The sequence below is a fragment of the Rhinopithecus roxellana genome, chromosome 12 (genome assembly GCF_007565055.1).
Source record: "Rhinopithecus roxellana isolate Shanxi Qingling chromosome 12, ASM756505v1, whole genome shotgun sequence".
Lineage (NCBI taxonomy): Eukaryota > Metazoa > Chordata > Mammalia > Primates > Cercopithecidae > Rhinopithecus > Rhinopithecus roxellana.
This window is the reverse complement of record NC_044560.1, coordinates 114,921,798-114,940,174: the sequence shown is the minus strand read 5'-3', so window position 1 is coordinate 114,940,174 and position 18,377 is coordinate 114,921,798. Positions and strand designations below refer to the sequence as shown.

General features: G+C 49.9%; 1 protein-coding gene across 3 annotated transcripts in view; it reads left to right on the top strand.

Annotated features, from left to right (window-relative positions):
* Window positions 1-7,096: 7,096 nt before the first annotated feature.
* NLRP7 (NLR family pyrin domain containing 7) overlaps window positions 7,097-18,377 on the top strand; it is a 23,319-nt gene continuing 12,038 nt past the window's right edge. For 2 of the 3 annotated variants that reach the window (XM_030912849.1, XM_030912847.1), the window contains exons 1-6: window positions 7,097-7,122; window positions 9,254-9,569; window positions 11,423-11,497; window positions 12,862-14,443; window positions 15,521-15,718; window positions 17,347-17,517. In XM_030912849.1, the coding sequence (XP_030768709.1) occupies window positions 9,293-9,569; window positions 11,423-11,497; window positions 12,862-14,443; window positions 15,521-15,718; window positions 17,347-17,517 (2,303 nt within the window). In that variant the 5' untranslated portion in view covers window positions 7,097-7,122; window positions 9,254-9,292. The remainder of the gene's footprint in view (window positions 7,123-9,253; window positions 9,570-11,422; window positions 11,498-12,861; window positions 14,444-15,520; window positions 15,719-17,346; window positions 17,518-18,377) is intronic. The other variant, XM_030912848.1, reaches the window with a different exon arrangement.

The following is an 18,377-nucleotide window of genomic DNA, read 5'->3' as shown; positions in this document are numbered from 1 at the left end:
TACAGGCGCCCGCCTCGTCGCCCGGCTAGTTTTTTGTATTTTTTAGTAGAGACGGGGTTTCACTGTATTAGCCAGGATGGTCTCGATCTCCTGACCTCATGATCTGCCCGTCTCGGCCTCCCAAAGTGCTGGGATTACAGGCTTGAGCCACCGCGCCCGGCCATTTATTTATTTTTGAGATGGAGTTTCACTCTTGTTGCCCAGGCTGGAGTGCAGTGGTGCGATCTTGGCTCACTGCCACCTCCGCCTCCCAGGTTCAAGTGATTCTCCTGCCTCAGCCTCCCGAGTAGCTGGAATGACAGGCATGCACCACCACACCCAGCTAATATTTTTTGTATTTTAGTAAAGATAGGGTTTCTCCATGTTGGTCAGGCTGGTCTCCAACGTCTGACCTCAGGTGATCTGCCCGCCTTGGCCTCCCAAAGTGCTGGGATTACAGGCGTGAGCCACCGTGTCTGACCACCAATGATACTTTTTAAAAGCAAGTAAGGACGAGCTGGGCATAGTGGGTTCTTGAATCTCACGCCAGAAAGAACTCAAGGCAAGTCCATGGAGTATAGTGAAAGCAAGCTTATCAGGAAAGTGAAGGAATAAAAGAATAGCTGCTCCATAGACAGGCTGCTGGTTGCCCTCATTTTTTTTTGAGATGGAGTTTTGCTCTTGTTGCCCAGGCTGGAGTGCAATGGCGTGATCTCAGATCACTACAACCTCCGCCTCCTGGGTTCAAGCGATTCTCCTGCCTCAGCCTCCCGAGTAGCTGGGATTACAGGCGCCCGCCATCACTAATTTTTGTATTTTTAGTAAGAGATGGGGTTTCACCATGTTGGCCAGGCTGATCTCGACCTCCCGACCTCAGGTGATCTGCCTGCATAGGCCTCTGAAAGTGTCGGGATTACAGGCGTGAGCCACCACACCCGGCCTTGGTTGCCCATTGTGATGGTTATTTCTGTGGATATGCTAAAAAGGGGTGGATTATTCATGCTTCCCCTTTTTAGATTAGGTAACTTCCTGACTTGGCCATGGCATTTGTAAACTATCCTGGGCTGGTGGAGAGTGTAGCAGTGAGGACAACCAGAGGTCACTCTTCTTTTTTTTTGAGTTGGAGTCTCGCTCTGTCGCCCAGGCTGGAGTGCAGTGGCGCGATCTCGGCTCACTGCAAGCTCCGCGTCCCGGGTTCCCGCCATTCTCCTGCCTCAGGCTCCTGAGTAGCTGGGACTACAGGCACCCGCCACCACACCTGGCTAATTTTTTGTGTTTTTAGTAGAGACAGGGCTTCACCGTGTTAGCCTGGATGGTCTCGATCTCCTGACCTCATGATCCACCCGTCTCGGCCTCCCAAAGTGCTGGGATTACAGGCGTGAGCCGCCGGGTCTGGCCAACCAGAGGTCACTCTCGTCACCATCTTGGTTTTGGTGGAGTTTGGCTGGCTTCTTTATTGCTAAGGGAGGAGACCACCCCTCACATTGTCTTATGCCCAATTTCCGCTTCCAAAGAAAGAAGAAGTAAAAACTGAAAGGCAGAAATGAAATCCACAGACAGACAGCCTGGCGCCACACCCTGGGCCTGGTAGTTAAAGATCCACCCCTGACCTAATCGGTTCTGTTATCTATAGATTACAGACATTGTATAGACATGCACTGTGAACATCCCTGTCCTTTTTTGTTCTGATCTGATTACTGGTGCACGCGGCCCCAGTCACGTACCCCCTGCTTGCTCAATTGATCAGGACCCTCTCACACGCACCCCCTTAGAGTTGTGAGCCCTTAAAAAGGACAGGAATTGTTCACTTGGGGAGCTCGGTTCTTGAGACAGACGTCTTGCCCATGTCCCTGGCTGAATAAACCCCTTCCTTCTTTAACTCGGTGTCTGAGGAGTTTCGTCTGCAGCTTGTCCTGCTACATTGCAACCTGTCTTATCAGCAAGGTCCTTATGACCTATATCTTGTGCTGACTTCCCATCTCATCCTGTGACTTAGAATGCTTTTTTTTTTTTTTCCTTCTTTTTACTGCAACCTCCGCCTCCCAGGCTCAAGCGATTCTCCTGTCTCAGCCTCGCAAGTAGCTGGGATTACAGGCACGCACCACCATGCCCGATTAAATTTTGTGTTTTCATTAGAGATGGGGTTTCACCATGTTGGCCAGGATGGTCTCGAACACTCGACCTCCACTCGCCTCGGCCTCACAAAGTGCTGGGCCACCATGCCTGGCATTTTTCTTTTTTTTGGAGAATGCCTTAACTGTCTGGGAATGCAGCCCGGTAGGTCTCAGCCTTATTTCACTCAGCTCCTATTCAAGATGGAGTTGCTCTGGTTCACACGCCTCTGACAGTAGGTGCGCTGCCCAGTGTACTCTGTGAGTCCATTTTCCGTGTCACTGGGTTGCAGAAGAGAAGGAAGTTTAATTGTAGGGCTGAGGAATGAGGAGATGGGAGGAAACCTCCAATCCATCTCCTCCAGAAGTTTGGGTCTAGGGTTTTTTTTTTTAGATGGAGTCTCACTCTGTGGCCCAGGCTGGAGTGCAGTGGCCGGATCTTTGCTCACTGCAACCTCCGCCTCTCAGGTTCAAGTAAATTCTCTTGCCTCAGCCTCCTGAGTAGCTGGAGTTACAGGCACCACACTCGACTAATTTTTTTGTGTTTTCAGTAGAGATGGGGTTTCACTATATTGGCCAGGCTGGTCTTGAACTCTTGACCTCAGGTGATTCACCTGCCTTGGCCTCCCAAAGTCCTGGGATTATAGATGTGAGCCACCGTGCCTGGCCAGGCCTGGGTTTTTTTTTTTTCTTCTTCTTTTTTTTGAGATGGTGTCCCACTCTGTCACTCAGACTGGAGTGCAGTGGTACGATGTCAACTCACTGCAACCTACACCTCCTGGGTTCAAGCGATTCTCGTGCCTCAGCCTCCTGAGTAGCTGGGACTACAGGCACCTGCCACCACACCTGACTAATTTTCGTTTTTTTAGTAGAGACGGGGTTTCACTATGTTGGCCAGGCTGGTCTTGAACTCTTGACTTCAGGTGATTCACCTGCCATGGCCTCCCAAAGTGCTGGAGTTACAGGTGTGAGCGTCCGCTGGAGTTACAGGTGTGAGCGTCCGCGCCCGGCCGCGGCTAGGGTTTTTAAGTGTTTTGGTGTGGGCCTGAGTGTGGCCATGCTGACTGCTGGTGGAGACGGGGACATGAAGATGCAGTGTTCTCATGCTGACCCAGTTCCTCAGTGGGGTCTTCCTACTGGTTAGCGTCAGCTGTTTGGCTGGAATTCAGGGTCTGAAAACATCTGAAACCATCCTTAAACAAAAGCCTTGTAATTCTAATGTCTCAGAGTTTTATCTATAGGAATCATGCGGATGCAAATTTGTGTTATGACCCTCCTGTCAGAAATCCTATCTACAGGAACAATGAGGAGGCAAACGTGCCTTGTCTAGAGCCACGTGACACTCAGCAGCCAGGACGCGGGCCAGAGTGCAGGCTGATTCACACTTTTTCATTTTTGTTATTTTTACTAAAAGAGGGTTTTCTTTTTCCTTCTTCTTCTTCTTCTTCTTTTTTTTTTTGTGAGATAGAGTCTCATTCTGTCGCACCCAGGCTGGAGTGCCGTGGTGCAATCTCGGCTCACTGCAACCTCTGCCTCCTGGGTTCAAACAATTCTCTTGCCTCAGCCTCTCGAGTAGCTGGGATTACAGGCGTGAGCTACCATGTCCGGCTGATTTTTGTACTTTTGTAGAGACGCAGTTTCACCGTGTTGGCTGGGGCTGGTCTCAAACTACTGACCTCAAGTGATGCATCTGCCTCAGCCTCCCGAAGTGCTGGGATTACAGGCCTGAGCCACTGTGCCTGGCCTACAAAGGATATTTTAAAGGATATAAATGAACAGTGAAGGAGGAGATGCATTGGGGGATGTTTAGAGGAGTCCCGAGTGCAGGAGCTTCTGTCCCTGTGGACCTGGGGTGCACCACAGTCCTGGCACATGGGTGCACCCCGGTTCACCAACCAGGAAGCTCTTCTGAACTCTTTTGTTTTTTTTTTTTTGAGACAGTCTCACTCCGTCACCCAGGCTGGAGTGCAGTGGCGTGATCTCAACTCACTGCAGCCTCTGCCTCCTGCGTTCAAGTGATTCTCACGCCTCAGTCTCCTGAGTAGCTGGGTCCACAGGTGCACTCCACCACGCCTGGCTAATTTTTCATTTTTTTTTTGTAGAGCCAGGGTCTTGCTATTTTGTCCAGAGTGGTCTAGAATTCTTGGGCTCAAGCAATCCTCCCATCTAGGCCTCCCAAAGTGTTGGGATTACAGGCATGAGCCACATGACGCCCGGCCCAAACCCTTTCCTTTTGGAGTTTATGGAGGATTCCTTAGGTGGGCAATGCTGATCACATAGCTGGCAGTTCATAATCAATTCAACCTTCAGCACCTCTCCCCTCCCTGGAGGCCACTTGGAGCCTGGGGCTGAAAGTTCCTAATGTCTAATTGCTGTTATCGGCAGCCAGTCCCCCACCCTTGTGGGGTTATCTAGGGCCTTTCCAAAAATCACCTCATTAACATAAACTCAGGTGTGGTTGGAGGGCCTGGCTATGCATAACAAGAGATACCTCTTTTACCTTTCTCTCTCCATAGCTGCTCTAGGACTAAAGGTCAAATGCTTTAACAAAATATACTCTCTCTCTCTCTTTTTTTTTTTTTTTGTGAGCTAGAATAGAATTTATTTTGATTGTTTTTATTTTCTTTTTTTTCAGAGAGGGAGCCTCACCATGTTGCTCAGGCTGGTCTTGAACTCCTGGACTCAGGCCGTCCTCCCGCCTCAGCCTCCCAAAGGGCTGGGATTACATTCGTGAATCACTGCGACTGGCTATCTCTCCCTCTCTCTCTCTCTTTTTTTTTTTAAGATGGAGTCTCTGTTGCCCAGGCTGGAGTGCAGTGGTGCAATCTGGGCTCACTGCATCCTCTGGCTCCCAGATTCAATCAATTCTCATGCCTCAGCCTCCTGAGTAGCTGGGATTACAGGTACATAGCACCATGCCTGGCTAATTTTTTATTTTTAGTAGCGAGGTGGGGGTATTTTGTCATGTTGCCCAGGTTGGTCTCGAACTCCTGACCTCAGATGATCCACCCGCCTCGGCCTTCTGAAGTGCAGGGATTACAGGCATGAGCCACCGTGCCCGGCCTCCATAGTGCCTGTCTCTATAGCTGGCATGCTGCAGCTGATACAGATGTCTTCATTTGTGGGACCATTTGCTTCCATTAAATTAACAGTTTACCAAAATTCTGTGCTGAATGCTTTCCACAACATACACTATTTTACTTAAAAACAATTTTAGGCCAGGTGTGGTGGCTCATGCCTGTAATCCCAGCACTTCGGGAGGCCGAGGTGGGTGGATTGCCTGACATCAGGAGTTCGAGACCAGCCTGGCCAATATGGTGAAACCCTGTCTCTACTAAAAATACAAAAAATTAGTCAGGCATGGTGGCATGTGCCTGCAGTCCCAGCTACTCGGGAGGCTGAGGCAGGAGAATTGCTTGAACCTGGGAGGCGGAGGTTGCAGTGAACTGAGACTGCACTACTGCACTCCAGCCTGGACCACAGAGCGAGACTCCATCTCAAAAAAAAAAAAAAAAAATTAAATATCAGTTATTTATTTTTTTGAGACAGGGTCTCCTCTGTGGCCCAGGCTGAAGTGAGGTGGCACAATCACAGCTCACTGCAGCCTCAAACTCCTGGGCTCAGGTCATCCTCCCACCTCAGCCTCTTGAATAGCTGGGATTACAGGTGCAGGCCATCATGTATGGACAATTTTTTTGTTTTTGTTTTTGTTTGAGACAGTCTTGCTCTTGTCACCCAGACTGGAGTGCAATGGCGTGATCTCGCCACACTGCAACCTCAGCCTCCTGGGTTCAAGTGATTCTCCTGTCTCAGCCTCCTGAGTAGCTGGGATTACAGGCACCCGCTACCACGCCCGGCTAATTTTTGTATTTTTAGTAGAGACAGGGTTTCACCATGTTGGCCAGGCTGGTCTTGAACGCCTGACCTCAGGTGATGCACCCACCTTGGCCTCCCAAAGTGCTGGGAGTACAGGCATGAGCTACCATGCCCAGCCTATGCATGGCTAATTATTAAATATTTTTGTAGAGAATGCATCTTGCTATGTTGCCTAGGCTGGTCTCAAACTCCTGGCCCCTAGGATCCGCTGGCCTAGGCCTCTCGGCCTCCTGGGATTTATAGGCAGGAGCCACCACAGTTGGCCACAAAGTAGACTTATTTTATTTGTAACTTAGGAAGTCACAAGAGTTTTTAATCCTTATTTTTTTACAAATTTTTATTTATTTATTTTTGTTTAATTTTTTTTCTCTACAAGAGTTTTTAGAGCTGGGAGCCAGGTACCCTGCAAAATCCAAAATGTGTATTTCCTGTTCCGTCACCTATCACACCTGATCCCGGTGGTCTAGGAAGGGAACTGGACATTAACTTCACCTGGGGAGATTTAGCAAGCCGTGATTGGACATTAACTTCACCTGGGGAGATTTAGCAAACCGTGATTCCCCAAAGCCCACTGCAGCCCAATTACAGCCCCCAAAGCCCACTGCAGCCCAATTACAGCTTGGTCTAGGAAGGGAACCGGACATTAACTTCACCTGGGGAGATTTAGCAAGCCATGATTCCCCAAAGCCCACTGCAGCACAATTACAGCTGAATCCCTGAGGATGGGGCCCAGGTGATGTCAAGGTGAGTCTGAGGTCAGTGGTTGGGAATCACCCAATGTTAATCTCAGCGAGGCGGCTCCACCCTGGGCAGGAAAGGTCTCTCTCCGCCCTGCGTACTGAGGGCCAATCAGAGACCTCCCCTTTTTATCCATTTCCTTTGCAGAAAATACAGGCTGGAAGCAAGTCCTGACCTCAGGGAGGTGAGTGCTGGTTCTTGAATCATTTTATTTGTCTCTTCAAGGGAGAATTACTGGTTGAGTTTTATCCAGTTCCTTTGCAGAAAATACAGGCTGGAAGCAAGTCCTGACCTAAGGGAGGTGAGTGCTGGTTCTTGAATCATTTTATTTGTCTCTTCAAGGTAGAATTACTGGTTGAGTTTTATCCAGTTCCTTTGCAGAAATTACAGGCTGGAAGCAAGACCTGACCTAAGGGAGGTGAGTGCTGGTTCTTGAATCATTTTATTTGTCTCTTCAAGGGAGAATTACTGGTTGAGTTTTATCCAGTTCCTTTGCAGAAATTACAGGCTGGAAGCAAGACCTGACCTAAGGGAGGTGAGTGCTGGTTCTTGAATCAATTTATTTGTTTCTTCAAGGGAGAAGTAATTAGTGGTTGAGTTTTATCCAGTTCCTTTGCAGAAATTACAGGCTGGAAGCAAGACCTCACCTAAGGGAGGTGAGTGCTGGTTCTTGCATTGATTTTTCTCCTCGTTTAAGAGAGAAGACATTATTGGTTGAGTTTCCACCATAGCCCTTCCCAAGCCTTAATGGTTGGATGGTTGGTGTGAGGATGCTGGAAGGATTTTTTTTTTTTTTTTTTTTTTTGAGACGGAGTCTTGCTCTGCCGCCCAGGCTGGAGTGCAGTGGCCGGCTCTCAGCTCACTGCAAGCTCCGCCTCCCAGGTTCACGCCATTCTCCTGTCTCAGCCTCCCGAGTAGCTGGGACTACAGGCGCCCGCCTCGTCGCCCGGCTAGTTTTTTGTATTTTTTTTTTAGTAGAGACGGGGTTTCACCGTATTAGCCAGGATGGTCTTGATCTCCTGACCTCGTGATCCGCCCGTCTCGGCCTCCCAAAGTGCTGGGATTACAGGCTTGAGCCACCGCGCCCGGCCTGGAAGGATTTTTTTCTTTTTTTCTTTTTTCTTTCTTTCTTTTTTTTTTTTTTTTTTTTAGACAGAGTCTCACTCTTGCCCAGGCTGGAGTGCAGTGGCATGATCTCTGCTCACTGCAACCTCCGTCTCCTGGGATCAAGTGATTTTCTTGCCTCAGTCTCCTGAGTAGCTGGGATTACAGGCACCCGCCACCATGCCCAGCTAATTTTTGTATTTTTAGTAGACACAGGGTTTCACCATGTTGGCCAGGCTGGTCTTGAACTCCTGCCTTTAGGTGATCTGTCTGACTCGGCCTCCTAAAGTGCTGGGATTCCAGGCGTGAGCCGCCGCGCCTGGCCTCATGTTATCTTAAGGACTTCTATTCAAATATAGTTTAAAGGCGCTCAGGAGTTTGAGACTAGTCTGGGCAACATGGTAAAACTGTCTCCAAAAAATACAAGGCCAGTCACTGTGGCTCATGCCTGTTATCCCAACACTTTGGGAGGCAGAGGTGGGTGAATCATTTGAGGCCAGGAGTTCGAGACCAGCCTGCCCAAAATGGTGAAACCCCCGTCTCTACTAAAAACACAAAAATTAGCCAGGTGTGGTGGTGCATGCCTGTAATCCCAGTTAGTTGGAAGGCTGAGGCAGGAGAATGGCTTAAACCTGGGAGGGGGAGGTTGCAGTGAGCTGAGATTGCGCCACTGCACTCCAGTCTGGGACACAGAGGGAGACCCCGTCTCAAAAAACAAAGGCAGCCAGACCTCGTGCTGTGTCCAGGCTACTTGTGGAGTGAGGTGGGAGGATCACCTGAGCCGGGAGGTGGGGGGTGCAATGAGGTGTGATTGTGCCACTGCACTCTAGCCTGATGAGATGGAGACCCTGTTTAAAAGAAAAAGTAAGCCGGGTGTGGCGACTCACTCCTGTAATCCCAGCACTTTCAGATCACCTGAGGTCGGAAGTCTGAGACCAGCCTGACCAACATGGAGAAACCCGTCTCTACTAAAAATACAAAATGAGCCGGGCGTGGTGGTGAGCGCCTGTAATCCCAGCTACTTGGAAGGCTGAGGCAGGAGAATCACTTGAACCCAGGAGGCGGAGGTTGCAATGAGCTGAGATCACGCCATTGCACTCCAGCCTGGGCAATGAGAGTGAAATTGTCTCCAAAAAAAAAACAAACAAAAAAAAAGATTTCTGGATGCCGTGGCTCACACCTGTAATCCCAGCACTTTGGGAGGCCTCGGCGGGTGATCACCTGAGGTCAGGAGTTCAAAACCAACCTGGCCAACATGGAGAAACCACGCCCGGCTAGTTTTTTTTTTTTTGTATTTTTAGTAGAGACGGGGTTTCACCGTGTTAGCCAGGATGGTCTCCATCTCCTGACCTCATGATCTGCCCGCCTCGGCCTCCCAAAGTGCTAGGATGACAGACGTGAGCCACCGCGCCCGGCCTTGAACTGTTTTTTCTTTTTTCTCCCAGGTCTTCAGCCTTAACCTAAAGTCTCATACTTGGAGCACTATGACATCGCCACAGCTCGAGTGGACCCTGCAGACTCTTCTGGAGCAGCTGAACGAGGATGAATTAAAGAGTTTCAAATCCCTCTTAAGGGCTCTTCCCCTGGAAGACGTGCTGCAGAAGACCCCGTGGTCTGAGGTGGAAGAGGCTGATGGCAAGAAACTGGCAGAAATTCTCATCAACACATCCTCAGAAAATTGGATAAGGAATGCAACTGTGACTGTCTTGGAAGAGATGAACCTCACAGAATTGTGTAAGGTGGCAAAGTCTGAGATGCTGGGTAAGTAGAACCTGGGGTGTCCTGGTCATTTGTAACAAAGAATGAGCCCTGGCCGGGTGCGATGGCTCATGCCTGTAACCCTAGCGATTTGGGAAGCTGAGGCGGTGGGGGGGGATCACCTGAGGTCAGGAGTTTGAGACCTACCTGACCAACATGGTAAAACTCTGCCTCTACTAAAAATACAAAAATTAGCCGAGCGTGGCGGGGTGGTGGATGTGTGTAATCCCTGCCATTCAGGAGGCAGAGGCAGGAGAATCCCTTGAACCTGGGAGGCGGAGGTTGCTGTGAGCCGAGATAGTGCCATTGCACTCCAGCCTGGGCGATGGAGTGAGACTCCATTTCAAAAAAATTAGATAGATTTGTATATATAGTCATGATCTTAACTTTCCTATTACCTGTTTTGCATTTTTAGCATATTTTAAGAGATGTGGTCTTGCTACATTGCCCAGGCTCTTCACAGCCATAATCATAGCACACTACAGCCTCAAACGCCTTGCCTTAAGCAATCCTCCTGCCTCAGCTTGTTGAGTAGCTGGAGATACAGGTACCTGTCCTGTGCTTGGCTCAGCATTTTTTTTTTTTTCCTTTGAGACATAATTTCAATCTGTTGCCCAGGCTGGAGTGCAGTGGTGCGATCATGGTTCACTGCAGCCTCCAACTCCTGGGCTCATGCTATCATCCCATCTCAGCCTTCCAAGCTCATTTTTTCTTCTCTTTTGTAGAGATGGGGTCTTGCTATGTTGATGAGGCTGGTTTCGAACTCCTGGGCTCAAGAAATCCTCTTGCCTCCGTCTCCCAAGAGGCTGAGATTACAGGTGTGAGCCACCATGTCTGGTAGCATGCTTTTAAATACTTTGTTTGGGAATAATTTTATTATTTATGTTTTTTTGAGATGGAGTTTTGCTTTGTCGCCAGGCTGGAGTGCAGTGACGCAATCTCACTGCAACCTCTGCCTCCTCCGGAAACATTATGGAGAAACGATCTTTGGTCTGGAAGGATACCTATTGACTCTGTTTTGTGGGGGCAAAATCGCTAGGTCATATGGTAATTCTGTGTTTTTGAAGAAGCAAGTTGTTCTATTTTTAAATGCAGGAAAGATTCGAGTTTCTATTTGTCAGGAAATAACATGCTAGTTATTCTAGAGAGAGAGAAAAAAAGACAATCTCTAAACCAGGTACTGAATTGTGTCCAAAAAACTTAAACTGAAGCTCTAACCACCTCCCCACCTGCCATGTGACTATGTATTTGGAGATAAGGCTTCAGGAGTAAAGATGAAATGGGGTTACAAGGGTGGGGCCAATAGAACAACAACAACAAAGAATATTTGAGCCAAAGGCAGTGATGTGTTCCTGTAGTCCCAGCTACTCAGGAGTCTTGAGGTGGGAGGATTGCTTGAATCCAGGAGTTTGAATCCAGTCTGGGGAACATAATCGAGACCCCATCTGTAAATATATACGTATATACTTGACACTTTTTTTTTTTTTTTTTTTTTTTTGAGACAGAATCTCGCTCTGTCACTCAGGCTGGAGTGCAGTGGTGAGATCTTGGCTCACTGCAACTTCCGCCTCCAGGTTCAAGTGATTCTCCTATCTCAGCCTCCCGAGTAGCTGGGATTACAGGCCTGTGCCATCATACCTGGCTAATTTTTTTTTTTATGGTATTTTTAGTAGAGATGGGGTTTTGCCACATTGGCCAGGCTGGTCTTGAGCTCCTGACCTTGTGATTTGCCCACCTCAGCCTCCCAAAGTGCTGGGATTACAGGCATGAGCCGCCGCGCCCGGCTGACACTTTAATAATGTCTGATTTACGCAGTGCAAATTGCTGTGTCAGGCTTACACCTAAGTATTTTACAGAGGCCGGACAGGTGCAAGAAATAGATAGCCCTCAGCTGGGAGATGCAGAAGACGACTCAGAGTTAGCAAAGCCAGGTGGGTAAATACGGTCATGTGGTCATGAGTGTGGTATTTGAGAGCATGCACGGTGCATCACTTCTTCCTGGTTTTCTTCATTTCTGGTACTATTTTTTTTTTTTTTTTTTTTTTGAGACAGAATCTTGTTCTGTCCCCCGGACTGGAGTGCAGTGGTTCCATCTCTGCTCATTGCAACCTCCGCCTCCCGGGTTCAAGCAATTCTCTGCCTCAGCCTCTTGAGTAGCTGGGATTACAGGCGCACACCACTACCCCCAGCTAATGTTTTGTATTTTTAGTAGAGACGGGGTTTCACTATCTTGGCCAGGTTGGTCTTGAACTCCTGACCTCAAGTGATCCACCCACCTCGGCCTCCGGAAGTGCTGTGATTACAGGCGTGAGCTGCCGCGCCCGGCTGACACTTTATGTATAATAATGTCTGATTTATGCAGTGCAAATTGCTGTGTCAGGCTTACATCTAAGTATTTTACAGAGGCTGGACAGGTGCAAGAAATAGATAGCCCTCAGCTGGGAGATGCAGAAGACGACTCAGAGTTAGCAAAGCCAGGTGGGTAAATACGGTCGTGTGGTCACGAGTGTGGTGTTTGAGAGCGTGCACGGTGCATCACTTCTTCCTGGTTTTCTTCATTTCTGGTACTTTTTTTTTTTTTTTTGAGACAGAATCTTGCTCTCTCCCCTAGGCTGGAGAGCAGTTGTCCCATCTCTGCTCATTGCAACCTCTGCCTCCCGGGTTCAAGCAATTCTCTGTCTCAGCCTCTTGAGTAGCTGGGATTACAGGCGCCCGCCACTACCCCCAGCTAATGTTTTATATATATATATATATATATATATATATATATATTTTTTTTTTTTTTTTTTTTTTTTTTTTTGAGACGGAGTCTTGCTCTGTCGCCCGGGCTGGAGTGCAGTGGCCGGACCTCAGCTCACTGCAAGCTCCGCCTCCTGGGTTTACGCCATTCTCCTGCCTCAGCCTCCGAAGTAGCTGGGACTACAGGCGCCTGCCACCTCACCCGGCTAGTTTTTTGTATTTTTAGTAGAGACGGCGTTTCACCGTGTTAGCCAGGATGGTCTCAATCTCCTGACCTCGTGATCCACCCATCTCGGCCTCCCAAAGTGCTGGGATTACAGGCTTGAGCCACCGCGCCCGGCCTGTTTTATATTTTTAGTAGAGATGGGGTTTCACTATCTTGGCCAGGTTGGTCTTGAACTCCTGACCTCAAGTGATCCACCCACCTCGGCCTCCTGAAGTGCTGGGATTACAGGCATGAGCTGCCATACCCGGCCTTCATTTCTGGTACTTGGCAAAGTAATTTTCAGAAGAGCGTAATCATCAACCTCAACTGTCCTATGGGCTGTCACTGCAGGTGAAAAGGAGGGACGGAGAAATTCAGTGGAGAAACAGTCTTTGGTCTGGAAGAACACCTTTTGGCAAGGAGACACTGACAGTTTCCATGATGACGTCATTCGGAGAAACCAACGGTTCATTCCATTCTTGAATCCCAGAACACCCAGGAAGCTAACACCTTACACCGTGGTGCTGCACGGCCCCGCAGGCGTGGGGAAAACCACACTGGCCAAAAAGTGTATGCTGGACTGGACAGACTGCAACCTCAGCCCGACGGCCAGATACGCTTTCTACCTCAGCTGCAAGGAGCTCAGCCACATGGGCCCATGCAGTTTTGCAGAGCTGATCTCCAAAGACTGGCCTGAATGGCAGGATGACATTCCACACATTCTAGCCCAAGCACAGAGAATCCTGTTCGTGGTCGACGGCCTTGATGAGCTGAAAGTCCCACCTGGGGCGCTGATCCAGGACCTCTGCGGGGACTGGGAGCAGCAGAAGCCGGTGCCGGTCCTCCTGGGGAGTTTGCTGAAGAGGAAGATGTTACCCAAGGCTGCCCTGCTGGTCACCACGCGGCCCAGGGCCCTGAGGGACCTCCAGCTCCTGGTGCAGCAGCCGATCTACATAAGGGTAGAGGGGTTCCTGGAGGAGGACAGGAGGGCCTATTTCCTGAGACACTTTGGAGACGAGGACCAAGCCATGCGTGCCTTTGAGCTGATGAGGAGCAACGCGGCCCTGTTCCAGCTGGGCTCGGCGCCCGCGGTGTGCTGGATCGTGTGCACGACTCTGAAGCTGCAGATGGAGAAGGGGGAGGACCCGGCCCCCACCTGCCTCACCAGCACGGGGCTGTTCCTGCGCTTCCTCTGCAGCCAGTTCCCGCAGGGCGCACAGCTCCGGGGTGCGCTGCGGGCGCTGAGCCTCTTGGCCGCGCAGAGTTTGTGGGCGCAGATGTCCGTGCTCCACGGAGAGGACCTGGAAAGGGTTGGGGTGCAGGAGTCCGACCTCCGCCCGTTCCTGGACAGAGACATTCTTCGCCAGGACAGAGTCTCCAAAGGCTGCTACTCCTTCATCCACCTCAGCTTCCAACAGTTTCTCACTGCGCTGTTCTACGTCCTGGAGGAGGAGGAGGAGGAGGAGGACAGGGACGGCCATGCCTGGGACATTGGGGACGTGCAGAAGCTGCTTTCCGAAGAAGAAAGGCTCAAGAACCCCGACCTGATTCAAGTAGGGCACTTCTTATTCGGCCTGGCTAATGAGAAGAGAGCCAAGGAGTTGGAGGCCACTTTTGGCTGCCAGATGTCACCGGAGATCAAACAGGGATTACTGCGATGCAAAGCAAATCTTCATGCAAATAAGCCCTTATCCATGACAGAGCTGAAGGAGGTCTTGTGCTGCCTGTACGAGTCTCAGGAGGAGGAGCTGGCGAAGGTGGTGGTGGCCCCGTTCAAGGAAATTTCTATTAACTTGACAAATACTTCTGAAATGATGCACTGTTCCTTCAGCCTGAAGCATTGTCGAGACTTGGAGAAGGTCTCCCTGCAGGTTGCAAAGGGGGTGTTCCTGGAGAATTACGTGGATTTCGAACCAGACATTGAATTTGAGAGGTAAGAACTGTTTTCCCATCCCATGTTCCACTAGGAAGAGGCCAGCGTCTCTTGTGCCCTGTGGTTTACGGTCAGAATTTCCCTCTGGCTAGACTTTCTTCCAGCTTCACAGTTCAACATGGAGATGCGATTTGGCAATTAGGAATTGGGGCTTTTTTTTTTTTTTTTTTTGACAGTTTTGTTCTTGTTGCCCAGGCTGGAGTGCAGTGGCTCACTGCAACTTCTGCCTCCTAGGTTCAGGCGATTCTCCTGCCTCAGCCTCTCGAGTAGCTTGGACTACAGCCGCTTGCCACCATGCCCAGCTAATTTTTGTAATTTTAGTAGAGATGGGGTTTCATCACATTGGCCAGGCTGGTCTTGAACCCCTGACCTCAGATGATCTGCCCGCCTCGGCTTCCCAAAGTGCTGGGATTACAGACCTGAGCCACTGCACCCGGCCCGTCTGTACCCTTTGGTCTGCTGCACCACCTCCTTCCCCCTCGCCTGTCTTCACTCACTCAGCCCGGCCAGGAATTGAGGCTTAAAACACAGACTTTTAAGTGTTTAGTTTTCAGGTGGGAATGGTGCTGAATATCCCCAAACACTTGAGCCATTTCGTATATAACAATGGCAGGGAGGGAATTTTTTTTTTTTTGAGAGGGAGTCTCGCTCTGTCACCCAGGCTGGACTGCAGTGGCGTGATCTCTGCTCACTGCAAGCTCTCTCACGAGTAGCTGGGACTACAGGCGCCCGCCACCACGCCCGGCTAATTTTCTTGTATTTTTGGTAGAGACGGAGATTCACTGTGTTAGCCAGGATGGTGTTGATCTCCTGACCTCGTGATCTGCCCGCCTCGGCCTCCCAGCACTTTGGGAGGCCGAGGAGGGCATGAGCCACCACACCTGGCTATTTTATTTTTTTGTAAAACTTAAGATCTATACTCCTAGCAAAGTATGTGATTCAATATTGTTTACTATAGACACTGCTTTAGGTTGGTGCAAAAGTCATTGTGGTTTTTGCCATTGAAATGTGGTTTGCAGACACCCGTCCCCCGACGCAGGTACTAGGCATAGGAGATGACCGTGTGTTCTCCCGCAGGTGCACCTACGTAAGCCTTCCCAGCTGGGCTCAGCAGGATCTTCGCTCTCTTCGCCTCTGGACGGATTTCTGCTCTCTCTTCAGCTCAAAGAGCAATCTGAAGTTTCTGGAAGTGAAACAAAGCTTCCTGAGCGACTCTTCTGTGCGGATTCTTTGTGACCACATAACCCGTAGCACGTGTCATCTGCAGAAAGTGGAGTAAGCAGAAACTCATCTTTCGAGGGAGACCCTGAACCATGACTCAGCTTCTTGCCCCCCCTTTTTTTTTTGAGACGGAGTCTTGCTCTGTCGCCCAGGCTGGAGCACAGTGACCGGATCTCAGCTCACTGCAAGCTCCGCCTCCCGGGTTCACGCCATTCTCCTGCCTCAGCTTCCCGAGTAGCTGGGACTACAGGCGCCCACCACCTCGCCCGGCTAGTTTTTTGTATTTTTTTTTAGTAGACACGGGGTTTCACTGTGTTAGCCAGGATGGACTCGATCTCCTGACCTCGTGATCCGCCCATCTCGGCCTCCCAAAGTGCTGGGATTGCAGGCTTGAGCCACCGCGTTCGGCCCGCACTTTTTTTTAAATTTAGAAATGTGTTGTTTCATCTCCATGGATTTGGGGATTTTCCAGCTATCTTTTTTTCTTTTCTTTGTTTTCTTTTTCTTTTTTGAGACAGAATTTCACGCTGTCACCCAGGCTGGAGTGCAGTGGTGCAATCTTGTGTTTTTGGTAGAGGTGGAGTTTCTCCATGTTGGCCAGGCTGGTCTCAAACTTCTGACCTAAGGTGATGCACCCTCCTTGGCCTTCAAAAGTGCTGGGGTTACAGGCATGAGCCACCATGCCTGGCCTAGCTATCTTTCTTTCTTTTTTTTTTTTGTTTGTTACCAAAGCAAACCGAAAAGTAGGTACAAGTGCAGGTTAGTTACCCAGGTAAACATGTGACATGGGAGTTTGTTGTACAGATTTTATCACCCAGGTATTGAGCCTAGTACCCATTAGTTGTTTATCCTGATCCTCTGCTTCTTGAATGTTTTTTTTTCTTTAGAAGGAGTCATGCTCTGTCACCCAGGCTGGAGTGCAGTCGCGTGGTCTTGGCTCACTGTAACCTCCACCTCCTGGGTCCCCGCCATTCTCCTGCTTCAGCCTCCCGAGTAGCTGGGACTACAAGCGCCCGCCATCACACCTGGCTAATTTTTTGTATTTTTAGTAGAGACAGAGCTTCACCATGTTGGTCAGACTGGCCTCAAACTCCTGACCTCAGGCAATCTGCCTGCCTCGGCCCCAGCTAATTTTTGCATTTTAGTTGTTGTTGTTGAGATGGAGTCTGGCTCCGTCGCCCAGGCTGGAGTGCAGTGGCACAATCTCGGCTCGCTGCAACCTCCGCCTCCCAGGTTCACGCCATTCTTCTGCCTCAGCCTCCCGAGTAGCTGGGACTACAGGTGCCCACCACCTCGCCAGGCTAATTTTTTGTATTTTTAGTAGAGATGGGGTTTCACTGTGTTAGCCAGGATGGTCTCGATCTCCTGACCTCGTGATCCACCCACCTCGGCCTCCCAAAGTGCTGGGATTACAGACGTGAGCCACTGCGCCCGGCCTTAATTTTTGTATTTTTTGTAGAGATGGGGTTTCACCATGTTGCCCAGGCTGGTCTCGAACTCCTGACCTCGGGTGATCCTCCTGCCTCGGCCTCCCAAAGTGCTGGGATTACAGACACGAGCCACCGTGCCTGGCCAAGAACTTCTAATAGTTTCTAAATGTGAAACAGCTTTTCGTTTATACATGTCTCTACACAATGTGAGGATTATTCACTCAAAGTGGAATCTCTTCTGCTTTTCCCTAGGATTAAAAACGTCACCCCTGACACTGCTTACCGGGACTTCTGTCTTGCTTTCATTGGGAAGAAGACCCTCACGCACCTGACCCTGGAAGGGCATGTCGAGTGGGAACGCACGATGCTGCTGCTGCTGTGTGATCTGCTCAGAAATCACAAATGCAACCTGCAGTACCTGAGGTGGGTCTCACGGTCTCAGCTCTCCCTGGTACCCAGAGCCCGCTCACCATGTTGCCGGGGGATCTAGGAAAAAGGGTAACCACTTTGGATGCCGTCCCAGACAGGGAATGTATTCCTCAAACAGGCCTGTGTGGGCAGTCAGCCTCTCCTCTTGCCCCCGCCAGCTTGACTTCTGCGTTGCATGTAACCGGCTCTCGATGCAAAGAAACACCCAGAATTCTGTGCTGTGTTCCGGCTTTACGGACATGCTATTCCTGACTGTGGCTTGCCTACATGTTGGGATGGAGATCAGCGGCCCCTAGCCTTTTCTGCAATGGGGGCTGATTTTGTGCAAGAGAATTATTCCATAGACAGAGGTTTGGGAGTAGTTTTGGGATGAAACTGTTCAATCTCAGATCATTAGGCACTGAAGCTAATTGTTGGTGCCTGATCCCTATGCAGTGCTGTGATCCCAGCACTTTGGGAGTCTGAGGTGAATGGATCATCAATCTTAGATCATCAGGAGTTAGGTACTCACATGGAGCATGCAACCCTCTCTGCAGTCCTATGAGAATCTTTTTTTTTTTTAAGGGGGGACAGAATTTTACTCTTGTTGCCAAGGCTGGAGTGCAGTGTTGCGATCTTGGCTCACAGCAACCTGTGCCTCCTGGGTTTCAAGCGATTCTCCTGCCTCAGCCTCCCAAGTAGCTGGGATTACAGGCATGCACCACCATGCCCGACAAATGTTTGTATTTTTAGTAGAGACTGGGTTTCACCATGTTGGCCAGGCTGGTCTTGAACTTCTGACCTCAAGTGATCCACCTGCCTCGGCCTCCCAAAGTGCTAGGATTGCAGGCATGAGCCACTGCACCTGGCCAGGA